This window comes from Lampris incognitus, chromosome 17 (genome assembly GCF_029633865.1).
Source record: "Lampris incognitus isolate fLamInc1 chromosome 17, fLamInc1.hap2, whole genome shotgun sequence".
NCBI lineage: Eukaryota > Metazoa > Chordata > Actinopteri > Lampriformes > Lampridae > Lampris > Lampris incognitus.
In genome coordinates, this window is record NC_079227.1 from 18,067,095 (window position 1) to 18,092,615 (window position 25,521).

The window sequence follows — 25,521 nt, forward strand, 5'->3', positions numbered from 1 at the left end:
ATGACATGACAGGTTTGATTGATTATGATAAATCACAGTAAAATGTCAATAATGAGTTTCTCACTGGTGCAAAATGTGTGTCTTTCCGTAACTTTAAACCTCCATATCATAACTGTTTTATATAAAATATCAACTTTTGATTGTTATTAACATTCGAGGTGCAAGAGTCAGTCATCTTAAGTTGAGACTGTTCAGGGGTCGCCGGTTCGAATCCCCGTGTTGCCTCCGGCTTGGTCGGGCATCCCTACAGACACAACTGGCCGTGTCTGCGGGTGGGAAGCCGGATGTGGGTATGTATGGGTATGTGGGTATGTATCCAGTTTCCCCTGCCTGTTCAGGGGAAACTGGGGGGGAATAGCGTGATCCTCCCACGCACTACATCTCCCTGGCGAAACTCCTCACTGGCAGGTGAAAAGAAGCGGCTGGTGACTCCACATGTATTGGAGGAAGCATGTGGTAGTCTGCAGCCCTCCCCGGATCAGCAGATACGTAGGTGGAGCAGCGACCGGGATGGCTTGGAAGAGTGGGGTAATTGGCCAAGTACAATTGGGGAGAAAAAAAGGGGGGGTAAATAAATCTTTGGGTCCTGGTGAATTACAAGTATGCTGGCGGGGAGCATTAGTGTCGCATAGGATGTGGTGCACTTTGCGTAACATCCTGTTACCCTTAGCCACCGTTCTCCTTCCCTGAGCTCCACCTTTCTGGACAATGGAAGATGCGCCGGTAAATTAGAACGTGTTCTCACTGGAGCTCGCAATCTGACACAATACGCATCAACTTCTTAATCCATGTTTTAAACGAAGCCCTGCCTGTGATGGCCTGGCGGCCTGTCCAGGGTGTCGCCCGCCTGCCGCCCAATGACCGCTGGGATAGGCTCCAGCATCCCCGTGACCCTGAGAGCAGGATAAGCGGTTAAGATAATGGATGGATGGATGTTTTAAACAATCTTTTGCTCACTAGCAAGTACTGTATCCGACAATTTCACGAAAAAGCGACGCGTAAAGTTAGCCTAATGGCCATGCTAATCGTGCATTTGCAGTTGCATTAATAATATCTTTTAACTCGATTTCCAATATATAACGCTCTGCCATTTTGATACCTGTCTGGTCGTTTAAAATTTCATCTTATTCTGTTAGCGTAGTTCAAAAATACCACAAGTAAAAAAAAAAAAACTACAAAAAAAGTTATCATTCAGTTTGTTAGTGTTGATCCACCGTGCAGTTGTTTGTTGTCTGACGTCATCACGAGTGTGACTGCACTTTAAGACGTCTTACCAGGGTACAGCTACTGAGGCAGGTTATTACAACAGATTTGTAACATCACTTCAATCAGCAGTCAGCGGCTGATATCAGCTACCACTCAAATGTGGCAGTAATTAATGATGAATATCACTTGAGCTTGATGCCACCAATAATGTGCAGGTTTTTGTTCCAACCAAAGACAACCCCATCTAATTTCATAGACGAATCCCTCTTCTCTGATTGAAAGGGTGCCAATTACTTGACTTGGACATTCACGCTGCCGTTCTTGTAATGAGAATCAGAATCATGTTTATTGGCCGTGTAGGTTTGCACATACATGGAATCTGACTCCGGTTTCATGGCTCTCTTCGTGTACTTAACATGGAATAACAACAGTACAACTCAACAGTCTTCAGATATATACACAAGGATTGACTATATACAGGTGGAATAAGAGGTGATAAAGTGCAATGGTGCGGTCATGTTTTAGTCAAAATGTAAGGTAGATTTCGGGCAGAGAGTGGTTGCCACCCTATATTCCAGCACCAGTTTTCCCCGTCATTAAATTCTCTCCTCCCTGCAGGGATCGGGCCATTTCTCCATCCAGCCTTGAGTCATCTCTCCCTCCAGGTTAGATGATAATGGAGTGACTGAGGAGGGGACTAACTGCCTATCTTTCCTCACAGAAAGAAAACTTGTCTCTTAAACCCCCCCCCCCCAAAAAAAACCCTTCACATTTAACTCTTCCATAGATTCCCTCTCCATTCACACCTGATCTTCCCAGTTTTCCTCCCTGGCTCTATTTTTTTCCCCTCATCTCAGCACTCATTATTGTGTGAATACTCTGTGGACACAGGGTTTTTTGTTTTTTTATTTTTACATTAATTGTGTGTGTGCCCTGACTTTAACCTGTACAGTCCGTAACAGTAGTTTCCTGTAATATTGTTTTTAATCAGATTGATAGGTGATTGACAGCTGCCAGTTTGGTGAATGCCAGTTTGACAGGTTGGATTAGTAGAACAATGCTGTTGATCTAACCAAAGATAGCAAATGAATACATGAAATCCCTCCTGAAATGTAATACCATCTGTATTTCTTCTACAATTCAATTGTGCCAGATCAGAAAATAATAATAATAATAAATCAATCTTATATAGCACTTTTCTAATACTCAAAGTCGCTTTACAATAAACGGGGTGAAACAAGACGACAGATAAACATAACACAGACATACAGGGGTGGATGGGAAGGTGGGCTACGACAGGGAGAAGTGGCGGCCACACACGACACCAGCAGTACTCTCCGACTTGGACAGATACAAAAGGGAAAGAAAAACAAGCATCATAAATCACATAAATCACAGATGAAGTCTGAAGAGGTGAGTCCCGACCAATGACCTGAATGTGGGCAGCCTGCAGCAGTGTCCGATGCACTTGGGGACGGAGTTGGGGAGGGAGTTGAGGGAGGGGGCAGGTCGAGCGCTCAGTCCCCTGCCTGCCCCAGACCAGGGGTGGATGAGAGGACGGGGGGGGGGGGGGGCACGAGAAGGCAATGGAGAAAAGGTGTGTCTTGAGACGGGATTGGAAGATGGGAGGGATTCTGAGTCTCTAATGATTTGGGGAAGTGAGTTCCAGAGCTTGGGAGCTGGCGACGATCAGTGCATCAAATAAGTGCCTAATAGTAATAATAATAATAATAATAATAATAATAAATAAGTGCTTTGGATGTCAAGATAAAGCACTATATAAATGTAATCCATCATCATCATCATCATTACTGTATGAAAATACAATGTGAACAATTAAAACAGATCAAAATGAAATTGAACAAGCGTTCAGTTCGCGTATAAAATCTTAAAGTGATTCTACAGTTCCACTTTGGATGAGGGAGAAAGGACCCCAACCCTTATGCATGAGAGCTAGCTTCAAACTCCACTTTCTGCAATATGCCTAACCCAAGCTTTGATGAATGAGCAGCGTTCAGGAAGGACACTGCTGGAGGCTTGACTAGAGCCCGCCATGTCATATCCTTAGGGGACCCCGCGTGCCTCAAACACACCAAATTTCACACTGTATTAGCCTGAGCAGCTGGTATAGGGAGATATTGATTTTCCAATAGACTTGAGAGGGGAGGAAGGAAACGCAGCAACCAGAAGAAAAAGAGAGAGAGGGAGAGATGGGGGAAGACGAGGTAATGCAAGACGAGGTATCATTGTAAGAGGGAGTAATGGAAAAAGGGGCTGTGCGAAAAATGTTGCGGCCTCGCCTCTGAAACTTTATCGGTCTCCTAGCCCTCTCTGGTTTTGTTCCTCTTGGAGGATATCTGTGTCTGCTGATAGTTATATAACACCTCTACTCTTTCTCTCCCACTCACACTTCTTCTGCTGTTTCGGTCTGTTTTGCAAAGCCCTGGCCAATTTACTTTCCATGTATATCCCCTGTCTGAGAGGGAACTGGGGGGAATAGCGTGACCCTCCCACGTGCTGTGTCTCCCAGCAAAACTCCTCACTGTCAGGTGAAAAGAAGTGGCTGGCAACTCCACATGTATCGGAGGAAGCATGTGGTAGTCTGCAGCCCTCCCCAGATCGGCAGAGAAGGTGGAGCAGTGACCAGGATGGCTTGGAAGAGTGGGGTCATTGGCCGGGTACAATTGGGGAGAAAAAGGAGGGGGGGGATCAGGTTTAACATCTCATCATTCGTGATAGGCTTAACTTTTGGTCTAAGATTAGCAGAGCTACAATGAAGCATCTACTAAAATCAGGGCAATATTCAAGTTGATGAGCAATGCAAACCACTGTGCACTGAAAGCAGGTGTGTTCATTTAAATGCCAATAGGTTAAGCAGCCTGTTCCTGGGTAACTAGCCTTGTAAATAACTTTACTCTAGTAGAAGCGGTCTCTTAAAAGGATGAGTGATCACTAAATGAATTGGTGAGAATGAAAGTGATGTTATATTTCTGTCACTGTTTAACTCTGCCATCTTCATGGTTATAGACATGAAAACTTAAATCTGATTACTGATTTTGGTCTTCCTATAATGGGATACATCCTGTACGCCTGCTATCATAGCTGAAACTCGTCCACAAACTTGCGGGCACAAAAACACGATGTTAGCCCCGTGCAGGTCTGTGGTATTGAGAGCTAATACTTGTTCTGCTTAGAGGTCTTACCTTCCCATTGCAGGGCTGCTGGGAGAGCTCAGAGGAGCACCAGAGATGAGCCCCCAGTTTACAGGCTTTACAACGCAGAGCCTGCTTGGAGTTCCCTGAAAAGACAGACATTTGATCAGTTGAAGTTGTTGAGAAGCTTTACTTGTGCACATTCTGCATACAATACTTTACAGATAAAATACCAAATGTTATATTTAAGAGTAAGCAACGTGGAATCTCAGCTGTGTCTTCTGTCCCCTACTCAATATTATTGCAAAGCAATGACATAAATTAAGAGCTACTCTTGCCTTGAATTAACATTGCACCGGTTTCACAATTCCAGTTCGGTCCAGCATGACCTACCTTGGATCATGTGTTTGCATCGCTGGCAGCAGGTGGGCCTGCGGAAGATGTGCTCCTGGAAACAATGGGTTTTGACGGGCCGCAGCTGTGCATGAGGCTGGGTCTGGGCTTTGGCGGTCAAAGACATAGAGGGGCTGATAGAGGGTGAGTGAGAGGACAGCGAGGGGTTGGGACTGAGAGATGGCGAGAGGGAAGGCGATCGCTCATAAACCAGGGGGGGCTCAGAGATGGGTGGAGGGGATGGCGGTGGCAGGGGCTCGGTGATGAGCGCCGAAGGGAGGCGGGATTCGCCATTGTTGCGCTGGAAGAAGTTGTCCATGCTCTTACTGCGCATGACTGACTTGAAGGACAGGGAGCGCTTCAGCCGCTGCAGCTGGAAAACAAAAAGAAAAGTGCCGTTTGCCTCGTGCTCTGGTAGAATGAGGGAGCATCGCAGATGGCTCCAGAAAGAGTTAAAACTTCAAAGCATTTCGTTTCGATGCAATGAGGTTCTAATGACTAGTATTAGTGGAATATATCATAGAAACACTCTCGCTCAGGGGAGCTATAGCACGCTACGCGAAGTACGCTACATGCCCTCATTATTTCAGCAACCATCATGTACAAACTGCATATCACAAAGACATCTGGGCTCACTCCAAATTTAAATAAGATCAGTCACAATAAACTGTCTGAAAACGCAGTGTTACAAGTCCTTACAGCCTCAAAAGGTGGAGAACCTTGAAGGAAAGACAAAGAGCGCTCGGGTCCAAGGGGGTGATTGGTGTTTCTATAAAGTAGCTCACAGGTTGAGACTCCTCTCTAACCTCTTCCTGACCTTTCCCTGTAAGACTTGGCTTCCACTCTTCCATCTTCAACACCCCCACCCCCGCCTGGATTACAAATTTGCCATCCCTAGCGAATCCCGCGCCAGTCAATACCCCTTAAAATTCACATTTGATTAGTTTTATTGAGCAGCCTGCACCTTTGCATGTGATGCAGTGATGCACGGCAAACATGGGGTTTATCTTTCACGCTGCCCAACTCCGCTTCCACCGAGCATGCCAGCCAGAGCCCCTGGCTGCAATGAAGGGACACTGCTAATGACAAAGATTATGGGGAGAGGGGAGGCAATGAGCTCCAATATGTGGAATAATAACTTGTGTGGACTCATTTATCAAAAGAATGGCCTGAGGAACGAGGACAAGCGAGTAATAAGTCATTGAGATTGAAGACTAACTCCTCTGTTTGCACAGAGGAGGCTGTTCATTAGCAGCTATGTTACTGCCTGGGTCATGAACAATGTTTATAAGAAGTCATCTCCTTATTATGCACGAGTCGTCAAGTCGTACCTGCTACTTTTAGTGCGGGACAAAAAAAGTGGTACGGCTGTCTGTTTTTGTTTCGTCTGTAGAGTCGTGCTGTCTTTGAGGATTTCTTATGTCTGCGCAACTGGCAGCTGTCTGTGTTTGCATTTTTTAAGCTAGTGGGGGAAAAAAGTTGAGTTTGCTTTTTCAAGTTGCAGTGCAAAGACTTTTTTTTTTGCACTCAAGTTTTTCTGCACCTCCTTTGGCACCGAGAATGACAAGAACCAAACACACCAACGCACTGACGTAGCTTTTGAATCCTCACTTGTAATGCAGACTTTTGTTGGCAGTTGTGTGTGTGTGCGTGCAGGTGCGCATGCATGTATAGTCTGGAGCTAGCATCCACATCATCTCCATTGCACTGAAGGGTCACTGAAGCAGCCGTCTGCACTCCTTTGGAGAAATGCCGATCAATTATGTTGAGTAAGTTTCTCTTTTTCCTCCTTTAAGCCACAGATTCACAGATGCCAATTAGTGTGAGTGATGAAAAGAGCTCTCTATTGACCCATTAGTGAGGGCCTCTCGCAAGAGTTTCTGTACCGGGAACCATGTCCATGCTCTCTTTAATGGCCCTTTGTTGCCTTGACTGGGTGGTCCATTGAGTAATGGATGTTCTTTTCCTTTAGGTTTTTTATTTATTTATTTATTTTAAGTTTAACTTGACCTTCGGTAAAGGTCACAAATCGCTCCAAAAGCAAAGTAAACTCATTTTTAAGCAAGAATTTGGTGACACAAGGAAGGCCACCAACAAGACTTGTTCAATATCTTTAAAGTTTTCTCATTTAAAGAGGAAAGAAAATGCAAAGGTAAAAGCAAGCCTCACCTTCAGACTAGTATATTTATAAAGTATTAACAAATGATTATTTGGGTGGCACGGTGGTGCAGTGGTTAGCACTGTCGCCTCACAGGAAGAAGGTCCTGGGTTCGAACCCCAGGGTTGTCCAACCTTGGGAGTCATCCCAGGTTGTCCTCTGTGTGGAGTTTGCATGTTCTCCCCGTGTCTGTGGTGGGTTTTCTCCGGGTGATCCGGTTTCCCCCACCATCAAAAAGACATGCATGTTAGGGTTAATACTCCTGTCTGTGCCCCTGACCGAGGCATGGCAAGACGAACTGGAGTTGGTCCCCGGGCGCTGCACGGCGGCTGCACACTGGTCCTAGCTACACAGCTAGGATGGGTTAAGTACAGAGAAGAATTTCCCCACGGGATTAATAAAGTATATCAAAATAAAAATAAAAATCAAATAAAAAAAAAGTCGTTTGTTAATAGATACTACTACTACTACTTATTGTCATCGTCATCATCACTGGTAAAAAACCAAGATAAAATGATTAGACATAAAAGCAAGTCTGCTGTAAAAATAAGGTTTTAAGTTTAATTCTACAGTCTGTTTCCCCAAGTGGTTCAGAGTCAAATTAATGCCATTTACAAAGCCTAGGCACTCTAATTAGATCACTTTATGTGCACGAGCCAGATTTTCCTCAAATGTTTTGCTGTTAAAATCAGCAAATTCGTCTGACCTGCTTGGATGAACGCAAAAAAAAAAAGAGAGCCAGTCAAGAGCCAAGGGATGAAGTTGTCTGCAATAAAGCGGGTGGATGCCTGAGTCCTATATAACAAATCAGTAGTCTGCATTAGTCAGCAGTACCCCGGCTCGTTAGTTTGGATGTAACCGGTGTCAAACAAATATTGAAGGGAAACTATCAAGGCATTTTTCCGAATGTTCTCAGATGTTAGTTGTGAACAGTAAGGTGCAGCGACGGCTTGGCAGCTCCCCCGGGTGTAGATCACACCGAAGAGGTGGCCCAAGCTCAAGCATCTGACTCAGAATGGCATTATGTAGTGCTCAGCAACAGGGTGTTAAATGTATGGGTACATAACTTTGATTGGCGACAGCAGTTTATTTTAGCATATAAATTAGGTTACATGTTCTGCATGTCTACGCATGAATCTTTGTGAGAGCTGTTTGTGTTGCTTTAGTTTTACCACTGCAGGTTGGGTTTGAGACAAAAAAGCTTGGGAACAGTGTGTTAAATGTGCAGGTCCTGTACACAACTTTGTTTCATGAGAGCGATGCACAAATACATTTCATTTTATGGCATTAATGAGGTTATGTGTTCTGCAAGTCACCACATGAGTCTTTGTTTGAGTCATTTGTGTTGCTTTACTTTCACTATTGCAGAATTTGGTGCAAGACCGAAAAAAGGCTTTAGTTAACGTTCCTCATGTATGGGCAAGGAAAACACTGCCTTCGCTTGTGCTCCCTTATATCCCACAACATTCTCTTCTTGGAATAAAATGGGATCAAAGGCAGGGCTCTACAAAATGCCAACCTCTGTCAACCCCCCCACAGTACTCCCCTATCCTGCATGTCTCTCTGTTCTCCATTAGGTGTCCATGGATGCTATTTATGGCTCACAATGCCAGAGACCCATCTCACAGCACAACTGACAGCAATTAACTTTGCAGGGAGCGAGCAAGTGATACGGAACAATCTGGAAGGAAGTGAGTTAGATGGCTGCTTGATACATGGAAAAGAGAAGGACGAGGGAGAGAGCGTAAGAGAGAGAGAGGGGGTAAGAAAATAAAGATAGTGAAGGAATAACAGAGAGAGAGAGAAAGACAGAGAGTAAGGCAGTCGGACTTAAAATACTCCTCAGCCCCCCTTCAAACCCCAAAGCAATCCAGCGGGGAATTTCATTCACTGCCTGCTGACAGACCAGTGGGGTAAAGGTGGAGGGAGATGGGGCAGATGTCCTGGCCTTGTTCTTTGGCTGTTTAAGCGTGAGCACAGAGCACCACAGATGTTTGGTGGAGGTTTCTATAAATAGACTGTTGTGAGGAATGCTTGGATAAATTAATGATTAAGAAGGCGGAGGTTGGGGGGGGGCTCACACAAGATGTCTTTGAGTGGCAAAAAATACAACCTGCTGCAACAACACCAGCTTCCACCCTTGGCTCACTTTGGGCACCAATTACCCTGTCACCTTCATGTGTCATGGAACTTGCCTGCGAACACTAAATAATCATGAAACAACACACAAAACACTGACGGGCTGAGGATTAAAATATATTGTATACAAATATATTGGAAAGAATTCCTGGGCACATACGTTTTCTCTCCAAGGAGAGAAGAGCTCAGTGTCTTTATAGTTTTCAGCAAAACAAAGTCTTACACGATGAGCCTCTTGGCACTTAAAGACAATCAACCTATAGAAAAACTCCTGCATACAGTAGGGAAAAGTAATTCTAGCAACAGTCTGATAACGCGCGTGTGCAGCGACCACTTCGTCCTGAAAAAAAAAACACTCTTCATAACATAAGGATCATGTCCAACATATCTTACTTTCTGTTTATACCTTTCTCTCTTAATATTGTCTAAACTAGCACAGTTCGGGTTAAACTAGCTCCATCTCGTCCATTCTGCTTTTCTCTTCCTGCCCTCCATCTGAATCTCGCGCGTCATCAGAATCACGTGACTGCAAACAAGCTATTCAAGCATTAGTTTCTATAGAAACATGGGCAAACAGAAACACACGGCTTGGGACTCCTCGAAGATTTCCCCATGTGATGTACACCGATCAGCCAAAACATTAAAACCACTTACAGGTAAGTGAATAACATTATCTCGTTATAATGGCACCTGCCAAGGGGTGGGATATATTAGGCAGCAAGGGAACAGTCAGTTCTTGAAGTTGATGTGTTGGAAGCAGGAAAAACGGACAAGCGTAAGGACCTGAGTGACTTTGACAAGGTCTAAATTGTGATGGCTAGATGACTGGGTCAGAGCATCTCCAAAAGGGCAGGTCTTATGGGGTGTTCCTGGTATGCAGTGGTCAGTACCTACCAAAAATGGTCTAAGGAAGGACAACCAGTGTACCAGCGATAGGGTCAGGGGTGCCAAAGCTCTTGATGTGTGTGGGGAGTGAAGGCTAGCCTGTCTGGTCTGATCCAACAGAAGAGCTACTGCAGCTAAAATTGCTGAAAAAGTTCATGCTGGCTATGGTAGACAGATATCAGAACATAGAGTGCATCACAGTTTGCTGTGTATGGGGCTGCGTAGCTGCAGACTGGTCAGAGTGCCCATGATGACCCCTGTCCACTGCCAAAAGCACCTACAGTGGGCACGTGAGCATCAGAACTGGACCATGGAGCAATGAAAGAAGGTGGCCTAGTCTGATAAACCAAGTTTTCTTTTACATCACGTAGATGGCCGGGTGCATTTACTATGAGAAGAAGGCAATCCGCCGCAGGTAGTGTGATACTCTGGGCAATGTTCTACTGGGAAACCTTGAGTACTGGCATTCATGTGGGTGTCACTTTGACACGTTCCACCTACCCAAATATTGTTGCAGACCAGGTACACCCCTTCATGGAAACGGTATTCCCTGATGACAGTGGCCTCTTTCAGCAGGATAATGCGTCCTGCCCCACTGCAAACATAGTTCAGAAATGATTTGAGGAACATGACAAAGAGCTCAAGGTGTTGCCTTGGCCTCCAAATTCCCCAGATCTCAATCTGATCGAGCATCTGTAGGATGTGCTGGAAAAACAAGTCCGATCCATGGAGGTCCCTCCTTGCAACTTACAGGACTTAAAAGATCTGCTGCTAATGTCTTGGTGCCAGATACCAGAGGACACCTTCAGAGGTCTTGTGGAGTCCATGCCTCGATGGTTCAGAGCTGTTTTGGTGGCACAAGAACCTACACAATATTAGGTAGGTGGTTTTAATGTTTTGGCTGATTGGTGTATCTCATTACAGCACATCTATCCCCTGACACCACATAACACAACCTCCTTTAAGGATATTTGGCCAACACAGGTATAAAGATACAAATACACAATGAATAAATGATAACTCTCAGTATTTCATGTTAGTTTACTTTCACACATGAGATGGTGCAGAGGTAGCAGAAAAGTGTGGCTGCATCGGAGAGAAAAATGTTGTTGCTGTCAGTTTTAAAGTCAAATAAATCGAAACATGCATATACGCTGTCACTGACGAAATGACCAATCAGAATGATGTAATATATTAAAAATAAGGACTAGTCAGAGTTTAGTGTGTTGTCATAATCCTGGATGGCATCGCTTCAACAACAAGATTCTTGTACGTGTTGAAAAGACCTGGAAAATTGGGCTCTTCAATTTTTTCAGCTGTTTAGTCAAAGGGGAAATGCCATTCATCAACCTAAATGCTGTGTTGAAAAGATGAATTACAGATCATAATTGCTCACCTAATTACCATCGAAGCGAGTTTAGTGTGATTTATTGTAAAGTGGAAGTCCCTTGAGTCCATCCATGCAGCACTTGAATCACCGTCTTAGCCATAACGATGTCGAAAGTGCAATGTGTAAACGTCGGCAATTTTTTTACAAGTCAATTTCTTTTGAAAACCAGCTCTATAAAGAATCAGATTTATGCCCCTCTGTACAGGTAACTAAATACTGAGAAACAACCAAGTATTGGATTTTCTTGAAAACCACTTTGACTTGCATTACTATATCATGAAAACAGCTCACTTAGAAGTCTTGTGTGTCAGAGCGCAATCTCGGATTTAGCTCCGGGGACAACGGCCAATATTTCGGGGCTTCCGGCGTAGCTGCAGGCTGCTCACTTCCATTTCCTATGAAGACGTCCTCCTCCGTGCGGCCGTCATTTTTTACACTGTCGAATTAGCAATTTCAGAAGTTGAGAATGAATTGAAGATGACAGACGACGTCTACGACCGGATTGTTTCATAAATCGTCGACATGAGTCGAACATTTCTCCACACAATACACAAACATCGATACTCCCCCGCCCGCCCCCCCCCCCCATTTATCTGTACCTGGCCAACCCCGCTGTCCCGGTCACTGCTCCACCCCCGCTGTCCCACCCGCTCTGCCAATCCGGGGAGGGCTGCAGACTACCACATGCCTCCTCCAATACATGTGGAGTCGCCAGCTGCTTCTTTTCCCCTGAAAGTGAGGAGTTTCGCTAGGGGGATTAGATGTAGCGCGTGGGAGGACCACGCTACTCCCCCTCCCCCCTGAACAGGCGCCCCGACCGACCTGATGAGGCGCTAGAACACATACCCACGTCCAGCTTCTCACCCGCAGACACGGGGGGCGCCTGACCAAGCCGGAAGGAACACAGGGAGGGATTCGCAGCGGCGTTCCCCGTGTCGGTAGGCAACAGAATAGACCGCTACGCTACCCGGACGCCCACAAACACCGATACTTTGTGAAGATGTTTTAGGTCCAGACGACATTTCGGCCAGTGCTTTCCACCGCTTTCGCTCCCCACACGGACCGCTAACGTGCAACCAATGCATGTTCCTGTAGACGTCGCCGCCTACTCAAATGTGATTGGTCAATACTACTCGGACTAAAACGGAAATCAGAAACGCTTCCGATACCAAAATGTTGTCCCTTGCCGACACATTGTATCTATAGCGAGATAGAATCCATTAAGAGAGATGAGTAAGTGTGACTCAGTGAATTCTCTTAACCTCATCATCTTCCTCAGCTGTGTGTGTCTGCAGCACTTCCAAAGGATTGTGTCCTGCATAGCCTCTTGTTAGAAAAGCTCCACCGACTAGTACGGTGCTTACTTGATTGTGTGTCGGAAAGAGGCTTGCATCTCCAAATCCAGCAATTTAAAGGGCTTATCCGCACAAGGGGCTTTTGCAATAAGCATGAAGTGACATGTCACGTTGGCTCTTTGATGTTCTCTGACCACAGAAAGCAGAAGTTGATTACGATGGTTACCTTGTGATGACGCTGAGGCCCCCATCCCCCTCTCTCTCTCTCTCTCTCTCTCTCTCTCTCTCTCTCTCTCTCTCTCTCTCTCTCTCTCTCTCTCTCTCTCTCTCTCTCTCTCTCTCTCTCTCTCTCTCTCTCCCACACACACACACACACAGGGATTAACCGGAAAAAAATAGGGATCCAACATTTTCCAAAGCAGCAAATGTATTGCATTGTGTGTGTGTGTGTGTGTGTGTGTGTGTGTGTGTGTGTGTGTGTGTGTGTGTGTGTGTGTGTGTGTTTATGAGCTGCGGTATGATTTGGTGTATTTTGTTAAAGGGTGGAAGAAGGTGAATTTGGTTAAAGATTTGAAACAGTAAGGTCTGGATTGTGTGGGCGTATGGTTCAGGACAATAGGTATACTGCTGTGACAGAAGACCACCTGCACTAATCGCATTAGGAAAATGTGATTAGAAGCTTCTTTAAAAACAATCACCTAGCTTTGAGTTTGCCATTTGCTGCTCCACTACTGAGAAAAGAGAGTCCCGCTACTGCACCATTTCTGTCAGCTGGAAGGCAACACAGCTAAAACAAGTCAGTCAGTCAGTATGTCACTTAGCTTGTTTCATTAAATATCCATTCAAAGCTCTTTTATTCATGACTGACACGACCTCAACAATGAAGGAAACAACATCAGGCTAGGACTGAACAACATTAAAAACAACAACAACAACACTGAATTTTGTGTGTGTGTGGTATGTATTGCAATATTAGGGAATAAAAAGGAGTTACATAATTTCACCAGATACATGCAGCTTTTAACTTTCAATGCGCCGTTTGCAAAGAATCAATCATTTTGGCAATAACAAGGATGGTTTTAGAGGATGAATAATGCAGATGTCCAAGAAGTCATTAAACAAGTGATTATATTATTCGCCAGATGCACTAGAATGTTTTTTCCCCCAAGTGCAGTCATAAGAAAGCAAACTTGTGTGGATTTTGTTTTCTGTGAAGCAGTAAGAGCTTTAGCCTAACAATGACCAATGGGCCCAATTTGCTTTCCATTGCCACCTTTGCAGTATGCCTGTTGCACATGTGTATGTATTGCTCAGCCCTACTCAGGGCCTTCATGGGATCAATTCAAGTGTAATCTCGATGATCAAAATGGAAGTTGTAGATTTTAAGTGTTGCACATTTTGACCAATCTACTTCTTGGTCCTCTTATTTGTTGTTCGCAGTGCTATTTCTACATGTCATACACTACCACAAAAAACTCAAAAAAACAAAAACCTTTCCCCTTGGAGATGAAGTGACATCATAGGTCCAGTGTGTCACCACCGGATCAGTCTTGGGGTCAGTGCTGCTCAGGGAGGAGAAAGTCTGCACCTTTTCCCTCCAACAGACACCACACTGATGCCGACATTGCACGTAGGACTGTGCGGAGTCAGCGTTATTTTGGAGCCCAATTAAAGACACCATTAGAGCTGATCATTAATCAGAGCGATGCTAGGTCAACATTAGGTAAAGGAGAATAACACTCTGTAGAGAATGATTTGTAAACTGATGAGCTTGCCTTTTTCATGGGTGGAAATAACTTGATGCACTTTACACGCCATTTCTAATCTTTATGGCGCTCTCTTCCCCTCTTTTTGTCTCTCTTTCTCACTCACTCATTCTCTGCCTCAGTCTCTCACTCAACATCTGCTTTCTGTTCAGACAAGAGTTTGATTAAAAGGTCAGCAATCTATGTCAATCATTCTAACACAAGTGCGCGCGCGCGCACACACACACACACACACACACACACACACACACACAGGTGTGAGGTGACTGATGTAACCTTTCCTGCATAGCCTGTATGGAGAAGAAGCAAGCACAAGAAGGTGGAAGTATGCAGGATAAGTGGTTTGGATAATGGATGGATGGATGATGTGTATATATAGATGAAATAATTTGGAATATTGAAATGTCAAGTCAAATTATTTGTACAGGCCTAAATGCCAATTTAGTTCCAGACAGCTTTACAATTACATCCTGTGCAATGTGAAATGCCCCCTCCATCCTTTGACCTGAATGAGGAAAAACGCCACAGTAAAAAACCTTCCAAGAAAAAAAAAAAAAAAGACGGAGAAATTTCAGGTAGAGCAACAGAGGAGGGGTCCCTCTTCCAGGACAGATAAACATGCAATGGGTGGACAGAGTAGACAATTTGCAATAACACAATAATGATATGTTTACAGTGGCAAATGCATTGAAATTGCATATGAACAGTATACATGCATACTATAAAGCTCCATACAGTCTTGTTAGTATATCTAAATATTTTAGTTGCATGCCAACACAGGATTTAAAAAAACCCAACAACAATGAACCAAATATTACATGCTGCCAAACAGACACCCTCCAACTCAGCAATGTCAGTTTTAAAGCAGTTAAGAGACTAGTTTTATTGTCTGCATATGGCCACCAGGCACGTTGTCAGAAAAAGGAATTTTTCATATATAATATAGTATAGAAGTATATAGCTGCATAGGTTCATAAATGGGTTGCAGAAGGTGGCCTTTCTAAATCTTTTGGCATTCAACCCTAGGAATTACAAATATATTCAAAGTTGGTGGCGTGCTCCATGGACAGAAATATCTGTGCATCAGCAAATATTTTACCTGGCCATTTAAAAAGACTTTCGGGTCATTTGGGTTGCTTTCCCTCCATTTTAATTTATTTTCCTGCTGAGTGGAAATGCTACCAAGTATCCTAGCCTGCCACGAGCGAACCCTTTGGGAACTGAACTAGCAACCTTGCTGTTTGCACCACGGTCAGCAAAAATCATATATGTTTCCTTCCCCATGTCTCCTCTCCTGAGCTTCTGCTGCCTCTCTGACTGACTCAGCTCTTCTCTATTGTGTTCGCTACTCTCAGCTCATCTTCCCTGCCACTTCTGTCCTTCTCTTCTCTTGTTCTTGACAAGACCTCGGGCTAAGCATCATAGCTTTAATCAGCCGCATCTCTCCAAGCACTCAGTCAGCCATCACCACCCAGTCACTGCCTTCAGACAGAGCTTGAAGGCCGGAGAGAGCCAAGTGAAACAAATAGGAGGGAGAAAAGCAAAATAGAGGGCACGGGTCGGGCATGGGCAAAAAGACCGCACGTTAGTTTTGGGATTCGGGTTTCACGTTATCAGAGATGAAAGGGGGAGGTGGATGAAGGGCAGAATGAGCGAGTGAAACGTAAAAGGAAATGTCGAATTCAGAAGAACAACACACAAGAGGATGCAGGAAACGAAATGAAAAAATGCAACAAAATGAGAAAACGGTGCTGAAAAAACGTTGAATGGTAAAAGGCATGTAGAGTAGGAGAAAAAGCAGTCATGGGATGAGGAGCTGCAGAGAAAATGAGTGCGAAGGACAGCGACAGAAAGACAGAAAAAAGCACACGATCATCTTTGTGTGTTGGCGGCTGGTGCGATGGGCGGTGTGGAGAGCCTGTTTCAGCAAAGCACGGCCTTGCATAATCAGCATTTACACTGGGGATCCAGATATGAAACTTGTGCACACTAAACCTTTATTATTAGCTGATATGAGCACCATCCCCAAACTGCTCCCTGTGCTAAAAATACATTGACTCGAATCCTTGGTTTGGCTGTCTACATTCAACAATCTGATTGGATGAAGGTACAACTCGCTGGTCTACCATTGTTTTCTGCTCGTAGTTTCGTCTAAACAAACATGGCAGACACACCTGTCAACAATGGGCCTCATTCATCAATAGTTCGTATGTACAATTTTTTTCTCACACACCCATGGGATTTTTTAGCCCTGAAGTTTGTCTCAGAGGCCATTGTAGAACCTGGCTAACCCCTGAATGTAGACAACAACTGGCTAACACTGATGCCTTTGCAAGCCTGGGTGATTGCTCGTTGCTAGAGGTAGACAATAGATGTTAGGGGGAAGGAATTAAAAATAACTCCCAGGCTTTGCTTCTGACAGTCAGACAAATTTAAGAGCTAAAAAAATGCCATGGTGTGTGTAAGAACAAATTTGTACGTACGAAGTACTACGAACGGTTGATGAATGAGGGAGAATGTCTTATTTGGATTCAACAGACCAGAGAAATCATTGTCTTAATATATTTGGGGTGAGAAGTAGACTATTTAGTTGGTGAATCTCAGAGTTTGGAGCCCACCTTACCCTAGCATTTTTGCTTCTCATCTGTAAAAATGTGTAAAAATTCTCAGCTTTTTTGACGCTCTCATCATCTGCATAGCTCCACCGTCATTGCTGCCTGCTCCCACAGAAGCTTAAGAAAATGGTAAAAATGGTAAAAGGACTGCATTTATATAGCGCTTTTCTAGTCTACCGACCACTCAAAGCACTTTACAGTGTATGCCTCACATTCACCCATTCACACACACATTCATACACTGATGGTGGCGGCTGCCATGCAAGAAACCTTCCTGCTCATCAGGGGCAGTTAGAGGTTCAGTGTCTTGCTCAAGGACACTTCGACACACTCTCTGGAGGAGATGGGGATCGAACCAGTGACCTTCCGATTACTAGACGACCCGCTGTACCTCCTGAGCCATGCCACCCCAGGCGAGGCTTCGGCCAGCTCGTTCCACTGTCACATGAGCATACCATAAGAGTGATCTCCATTAGAGAGACCGGGCACCCGCCCTCTGTTCAAGGGAGGAATGAATGGGAGAAATAAACTCGGGCTGTGACTAATGGTATTTTGATATTTTTCATAATCAACCAATCAATTAATAACGTTTTTTGATTAACTGATTAACAATACAGTCAGTAAGATGTCAAAAAATGACAAATGACCATCCTACATTTTCAGAGCCCAAAGTCATGTCTTAAAACTGTTTACTTATGGAGCGTCCGGGTAGCGTAGTGGTCTTTTCTGTTGACTGCCAACACAGGGATCACCTGTTCGAATCCCCATGTTACCTCTGGCTTGGTCGGGCATCCCTACAGACACAATTGGCTGTGTCTATGGGCGGGAAGCCAGATGTGGGTATGTATCCTGGTTGCTGCACAGGCGCCTCCTCTGGTGGGTCGAGGTGCCTGTTTGGGGGGGACAGGGGTGTGCTCCTCCCACGTGCTACGTCCCCCTGGTGAAACTCCTCACTGTCAGGTGAAAAGAAGCGGCTGGCGACTCCACATGTATTGGAGGAGACATGTGGTAGTCTGCAGCCCTCCCCGGATCAGCAGAGGGGGTGGAGCAGCGACCATGATGGCTCGGAAGAGTGGGGTAATTGGCTGGATACAATCGGGGAGAAAAAGTGGAACCCCCCCCCCAAAAAAAACAGTTTACTTATAAAAACCATGAAGATTATAATCTCGTACTGATACGGATCAGAGAAAGGCAAGCAAGTCTTACAATTTGTGAAGCAGCAACCAGGAAATGTTTGGTATTTTTCCTCAGTAAATATCTTAAACGATGATACAATTATAATGAATTAATTTTCTATACATCGGCTAATGGAGTAATCATTTCAGGCCAGATAAACATGAGTATTTTCCTCTCCGACCTCATCATCTTGGCTGAAACAACCTCCTCTGGGGTAGAAACTGTACTCGACACTCTTAATACATTATGCAGCTCACTGGAAGAACACGGCACGCCAAACGGTACAGAAAATAATTACAGGGGAAGAAAATGTTCATTCAAGCTATCACCTTGCCTGTAGGTGGATCGGTTAGCTCTTCCACTGTCATTGTCTCTCTCAGAAGCACCCTAGAAGGCCAGTGGGCCCACTTAGCACTGTGACAAATACACCAAGAGCAAACGGGAGGGGAGAGGGAGAGAGAGAGAGAGAGAGAGAGAGAGAGAGAGAGAGAGAGAGAGAGAGAGAGAGAGAGAGAGAGAGAGGGAGAGGGAGAGGGAGGGAGATAGAAAGAGAGACAAAAGAGGCAGAACAAAATGAACACAGCAATGCAAGTGAAGTGAGGAGATTGAGAGTGACAGAGAGAGAGAGAGAAACGAGTGAAGCTCTAGGCTACAGATAGCAGAGAGAGTGGGCCAAACTAGAAGCGGGGGAATGTTTCACGGGAGCCCAGATGTAACACACATCTGTTCCTCTTCACCCACTTTCCTTATCACCGTCCCTCTTCAGCCTGCCCTGGGCTGGAGAATAAGCACGGCAGCCAGGAGCTTGGCAAAGACGGGCAACATGGCTTATGCAGCGTCGCTTTGTTTTCTCCCGCGTCTGTCTGGACGGTTGCATGTGTGAGTTATGACCCAGCCCTGAGCAAGACGCAGAAAACTCCTGCCAGCTGATTGGCTCGTAAATTCACCAAACATCCCAAATACCCTGCATCCATTGTTGCCGTTTGCCGTTGGATGGAAACAACGGCCTCCAATGTCAGGCTCATTTGAGGTCTCTGTGGCCATGACCAGCAGAGAAGCACAGAATGTCATTTAGCAGTTGTTGGTCCTGCGACTGCTGCTGCAATAACCACTATGATCTACACTACCGTTCAAAAGTTTGGGATCACCCAAACAATTTTGTGTTTTCCATGAAAAGTCACACTTATTCACCACCATATGTTGTGAAATGAATAGAAAATAGAGTCAAGACATTGACAAGGTTAGAAATAATGATTTGTATTTGAAATAAGATTTTTTTTACATCAAACTTTGCTTTCGTCAAAGAATCCTCCATTTGCAGCAATTACAGCATTGCAGACCTTTGGCATTCTAGCTGTTAATTTGTTGAGGTAATCTGGAGAAATTGCACCCCACGCTTCCAGAAGCAGCTCCCACAAGTTGGATTGGTTGGATGGGCACTTCTTTGAGCAGATTGAGTTTTGTGGAGCATCACATTTGTGGGGTCAATTAAACGCTCAAAATGGCCAGAAAAAGAGAACTTTCATCTGAAACTCGACAGTCTATTCTTGTTCTTAGAAATGAAGGCTATTCCATGCGAGAAATTGCTAAGAAATTGAAGATTTCCTACACCGGTGTGTACTACTCCCTTCAGAGGACAGCACAAACAGGCTCTAACCAGAGTAGAAAAAGAAGTGGGAGGCCGCGTTGCACAACTGAGCAAGAAGATAAGTACATTAGAGTCTCTAGTTTGAGAAACAGACGCCTCACAGGTCCCCAACTGGCATCTTCATTAAATAGTACCTGTTAGAGCCTGTTTGTGCTGTCCTCTGAAGGGAGTAGTACACACCGGTGTAGGAAATCTTCAATTTCTTAGCAATTTCTCGCATGGAATAGCCTTCATTTCTAAGAACAAGAATAGACTGTCGAGTTTCAGATGAAAGTTCTCTTTTTCTGGCCATTTTGAGCGTTTAATTGACCCCACAAATGTGATGCTCCAGAAACTCAATCTGCTCAAAGAAGTGCCCATCCAACCAATCCAACTTGTGGGAGCTGCTTCTGGAAGCGTGGGGTGCAATTTCTCCAGATTACCTCAACAAATTAACAGCTAGAATGCCAAAGGTCTGCAATGCTGTAATTGCTGCAAATGGAGGATTCTTTGACGAAAGCAAAGTTTGATGTAAAAAAATCTTATTTCAAATAAAAATCATTATTTCTAACCTTGTCAATGTCTTGACTCTATTTTCTATTCATTTCACAACATATGGTGGTGAATAAGTGTGACGTTTCATGGAAAACACGAAATTGTTTGGGTGATCCCAAACTTTTGAACGGTAGTGTATATGCGAGTGTGTTATGTACGCACAGATTAATCTAATTGGTAATCTGATGTGGGCTATTTTACGAAGTAATCCACAGTGGGTTTATCCTAAGCAGCCTGAGCAAAGCTGACATCTTCCTAGGGCTGGGCGATAATTCAATGTAGTTGTTTATGGTCTTTCAATGGTAATGTATTTGGATGTTTTTCAGATATTACCTTGACGTGATGCACAATTTTGTTGTCCAAGTTAAATCCCCAGAACCTATAACCTAAAATTTCTCTCAAAAACACGAAATATTTGAGGGAGTATTATCTCTCAAACATTTAGTATCATTACCATCATCCCCCAAACAATATACTCGTTTTGGTTGGATACTGTACTTTACATTACCAAACAGTTCATTGGGACGAGGCTCAGTTGGATTCTTAAATATGGTATTTTTGCATATGTAAGCAGATGTTGTCGATATATATCGATGAAAGTGCCCTAATTAATGAGATAATGTCTTCCCTGCTTTTACTGATGAAGAGGCTTGATGAAGAAGCTAGCAGGTGAGAAATCTTGAGAAAGATCAGTGAATGAATTGGGATTGATAGGGTGGTAACTCCTCTGCTGGGCCCAGTTCCTCATACAAATCTGTGCACCAGTCATAACATTATGATGGACATACTATGTACACATACTATGTGCACATTTGCACACACGTGCGTGTACACACACACACACACACACACACACACACACACACACCTTTGCATAATCTCATAATCTCTGCTCTCTCACTTGAAGCCCAGAGTTGTTACAAGCATTACGAAGGTTTAGGGTTTGGGCTGTTATGTAAGGTTACTGTCCTTAGATGTACTGCCAACAAGGTGGGATTGGCACTATGCCAAAACAAACACATGACCGGTAAACGAACGGCTTTCAATGGCAGGTAACCAAGTTAAAAAAAAAACAAGTGTTAAGAAAAGAAACGTGATGTCACGTTATGAAAGAATGCCCGGGCTGTCGTGAGGTTGGCCGGTGCCAAAACTAAGTTGGCTTTGATTTTGCTCGTGCTATATAGCCGTCTTCTTTAAAGAAAGGGGGGTTTTAATGGCGGAAGAAACGAAACAAAAACACTTCCAAGGAAAAGACATGTGTTACCTTCGATTCCAGTTGGCTTGGCACGGCAGCCTGTGACCGATGAAAGTCCCGGTTCTGTGGTTCATTCTCCTTTTCGCTGATTTCCGTCATTTCAGCTCAAAAAAAAAGAAAATAGAAGCCGTCAAATAGCCAAAGTGGAGCAAAGAGAGGAGTCCAAATCGACATACAAACGAAAAATAAAATAAAATTCGCACGGAGGTTGCGTTGGGGAGGACGGGGGGGGGTGTTAAATAGCGCTCTCGTCCATAGACGTGGGAATAGTTTCGAGAGTCAAGTTGTGTTTCATCAGCGGCATCCTGCTCACAGTCTGCACATAAACGGCGCGATGTCGTCGCAGAGGCGCTCCTGAGTTGGGACTAAGAAAGTCAAAGGGTCACATGATAAGCGTGGCCTCGCCTCGACGGCCAAGTTGACATATTTGAGAGAAGAAAACCCGCTCGGTGCGCGACGCCCAATTCTGCCCCACTCTCCCGGTCGCGCTTCCCAGACAACTTTGATTTAGCCCTGACAAGCTCTCCGCCGCCTCTGATTGGTCGGAACGAATTACAATACGCTAATAGCCTTATACTAGCGCGTCGGGATTGGGTGAAAGACGGTGACGCTCCAAGAGGTGGGCGGTGCCAGTTGCCAATGTGATGTCTGAAAAAAAGCCGCATACAACTAACTACAGAGATAACAAGTTAGAATAATGGCCAGGTCAGCCTCCGTGTGTCTTTCGTCTCCCCTTTGCTCGTTCTTTCTCTTCTGTCTCGCGTGCTGGTGGATGCTCTGAGCTCCTTGTAAGATGCTATCTTTCTTTGTGCCGTCTCTCTCTCTCTCCCTCTCTCTCTCTGTGAACCATGTGTTATTGTGTAAGCAGCGTGTCAGTCGATCCACAGAGTCGATGGCACCAAGAAAAATTGCGACACGTGCTTATGCATCTCATGATCTCATGATCTATCCGTCCTCGGTGAATAACGTGTGAGCTGTTTACTGACAGTCCGCACGTAGTCTGAGAGAGATTCAGCACCGTCAGAATGGACAGCGCCTAAATCCGCCTGTCCCTGGTTTTATGCCCCCTTTTTAAAAGTAGATCCTCTATAAAAACTGCCTGGCGGGTTACGAAGTTGCATAGGACAAAATTCCAGTGTTACTCCCTTCCATGAAATGCCTCGTTTCTCCTGAGCGGTTATTCTCCAATATCTGAATAAACAGCCAGCAGTATGCATTCCACAGAGCTGAGCTAAGTATAGAAGCAATGACAAAACAAGGGACTGGTACTGACTACTAATGACTTTCGCTCCCCCACGTAAACAGATATTTTTATCTGGCAGGACAAGCATGACACTACAATAACACAATAAACTAGAAACTATGTATCTGATGACCTTACATCCCATTAAGGTGTGCCTTTGCATGGGATTTCTGTCTCATTATCCTCTATCTATCTATCTATCTATCTATCTATCTATCTATCTATCTATCTATCTATCTATCTATCTATCTATCTATCTATCTATCTATCTATCTATCTATCTATCTATTATCCATCCATCCATCCATCCATCCATCCATCCATCCATCCATCCATCCATCTATCTATCTATCTATCTATCTATCTATCTATCTATCTATCTATCTATCTATCTATCTATCTATCTATCTATCTATCTATCTATCTATCTATCTATCTATCTATCTATCTATCTATCTATCTATCTATCTATCTATCTGTCTGTCTGTCTGTCTGTCTTTCTTGAGTGTTCATTTAATTGGAGGAAGATGCCTTCAAAATAATAATGGGAAAATATTATGATGTTATTTTATGCAGTACAATATGACAGGAGTGCTATGCGTACTATCTGAGCAAAGGTTTCATTCTTGTTTAGCAAGATTATTTTTCCCAGACATAGAGTGTACATCATGTCCCAGTTTTGAGAGGTAACTGCCCAAGGCAATCAGAGTATCTGACTTGAGTAGCTTGACAATGTTCTAATAGCTGCTGCCATTTTCTGTTATTGAAACTAGACACTGTTGTGGAGCAGAAGTTAATTATGCAAATGGGAGACCTTCCTTTCTATCATAACTGGATGAAAATGCTGATCATATAGGCTTCTCATTGTTTCTCCCTTCATGGCAGCATGTACATGTGTGTGAGCATTCAGCCTCAAGACTCTTGATCTATATGAAATGAGTTGTGATAGTCCAAAGGTTAAAGGGACATTTCACCCCAAAATCAAAAATACATGTTTTTCCTCTTACCTGTAGTGCTATTTATCCATCTAGATTTATTTAGTGTGCCAAGTTTTGCAGATATTGGCCGTAGAGATGTCTGCCTTCTCTCAAATACAATGGAACTGGATGGCACTTGGCTTGTGTTGCTCAACGCACCAAAACAATACATTTAAAAAACTCAACAGCAATGTCTCTTTCCAGAAATCATGACCCGGTTACTCAAGGTAATCCGCAGACCTTGTTGTGAGCAGTTTCATGTAGGAACTATTTTCTTAGACCGAACTACACCTAACACACCAAACCTACCAACAAAACGATCTAGATGGATAAATAGCACAACAAGCAAGAGGAAAAACATATATTTTTGATTTTGGGGTGAACTGTCCCTTTAAAGAGAATGGCTTGTGACTGGGAAGTTGCCAGTGTGAATGGATAGACAGATATGAACAATCTCAGAGGAGGAAGCGAGTGATTATCTCAACAACTCCAGCCGTGAGCAAAGCCCTCAATCATCAACGCGTCCAGTGGAGCTGCTCAGTCGGCCTTCCAGGATCAGTGACATTAGCCATAATCAATAACTGCTTCGATCACACATAACTGTGGTCTTATCAAACACCTCAACTGTGAGTGGTCTTCATGCTGTATATATATAAATGTAATAGGATAAAAAAAAAATTTTTTGCTAGCACTGTTCAGACAAAACACTACCGGGGTTCAACGTGCTGCCATGGTCACAAATCAAGCTGGCTGCAGTGATTTGCTTCTCCTTTTCTTACTAAAACCGATATTATTCATTGTCAGTTATGATGTGCTAGTGCGGTGCCCGTTCAAAATGTGCCTGTCCCGAACAGGCCGATTGCTTCTGGAGGACCACTCATCCCAACAACTACACACTCGACACTGCACTTCCTTGGGTCCTCAGCAATACACCTGCCAAGCTTGAAGTCGATCGGATGAACTGTTGTTGAGAACATCCAAGGACAGACAGACAGACAGACAGACAGACAGACAGACAGACAGACAGACAGACAGACAGACAGACAGACAGACAGACAGACAGACAGACAGACAGACAGACAGACAGAGACTCCTTCCACGTTAGTTAGATGATAACTTCCCTTTTAAGATGGCTAAAGTCAAATTGAGCCATTTTAAAAATGCTTGCAAAATTTCCATCCTGCACCCGTAGCTGGAAGATCCCAAACATCCACGCCACTCGTTTTTAAAGGGGCGTTTTCTTTGCAAGGAAAAAGTGAAATACCTTTTGTATAGACCAGAATCTGACCAATTGCCCCTCTGCCCCAGGCCCACCTGCTCACAAATCCATCCACCATTTTTAAATAGTGGCTGAAAGACAGACAGATATTCAAGGGCAAAAACATAATGTCTGGCAGCGGTAATAACAGCCAACAAACATGTCCGTCTCTGCTATGTCATACGCATGATACACTATGTGACCTAAACCTCGAGCGATGTTTCAATATATAAGAAAGGGTCCACAATGAGGTGAGGACACTACCATTACATACCAGTACATAAAAACCAGCATCTTTTATTAACTGCTGTTGATGCTGGTGAGGGCTATTCTAGTCTCTCTACTCATGATACAAAACTATTCCATTCACACACACACACACACACACACACACACACACACACACACACACACACACACACACACACACA

At 44.1% G+C, this 25,521-nt stretch overlaps 1 protein-coding gene across 1 annotated transcript in view; it reads right to left on the bottom strand.

Moving 5' to 3' along the window:
* The window catches only part of LOC130127987 (SH3 and cysteine-rich domain-containing protein 2-like), a 35,425-nt gene extending 13,714 nt beyond the window's left edge, over window positions 1–21,711 (bottom strand). The window contains exons 1-3 of the mRNA XM_056297697.1: window positions 21,622–21,711; window positions 4,752–5,124; window positions 4,410–4,504 (exon numbers count right to left, since the gene is read on the bottom strand). Coding sequence (XP_056153672.1) covers window positions 4,410–4,504; window positions 4,752–5,124; window positions 21,622–21,711 — 558 coding nt within the window. The remainder of the gene's footprint in view (window positions 1–4,409; window positions 4,505–4,751; window positions 5,125–21,621) is intronic.
* Window positions 21,712–25,521: the final 3,810 nt, after the last annotated feature.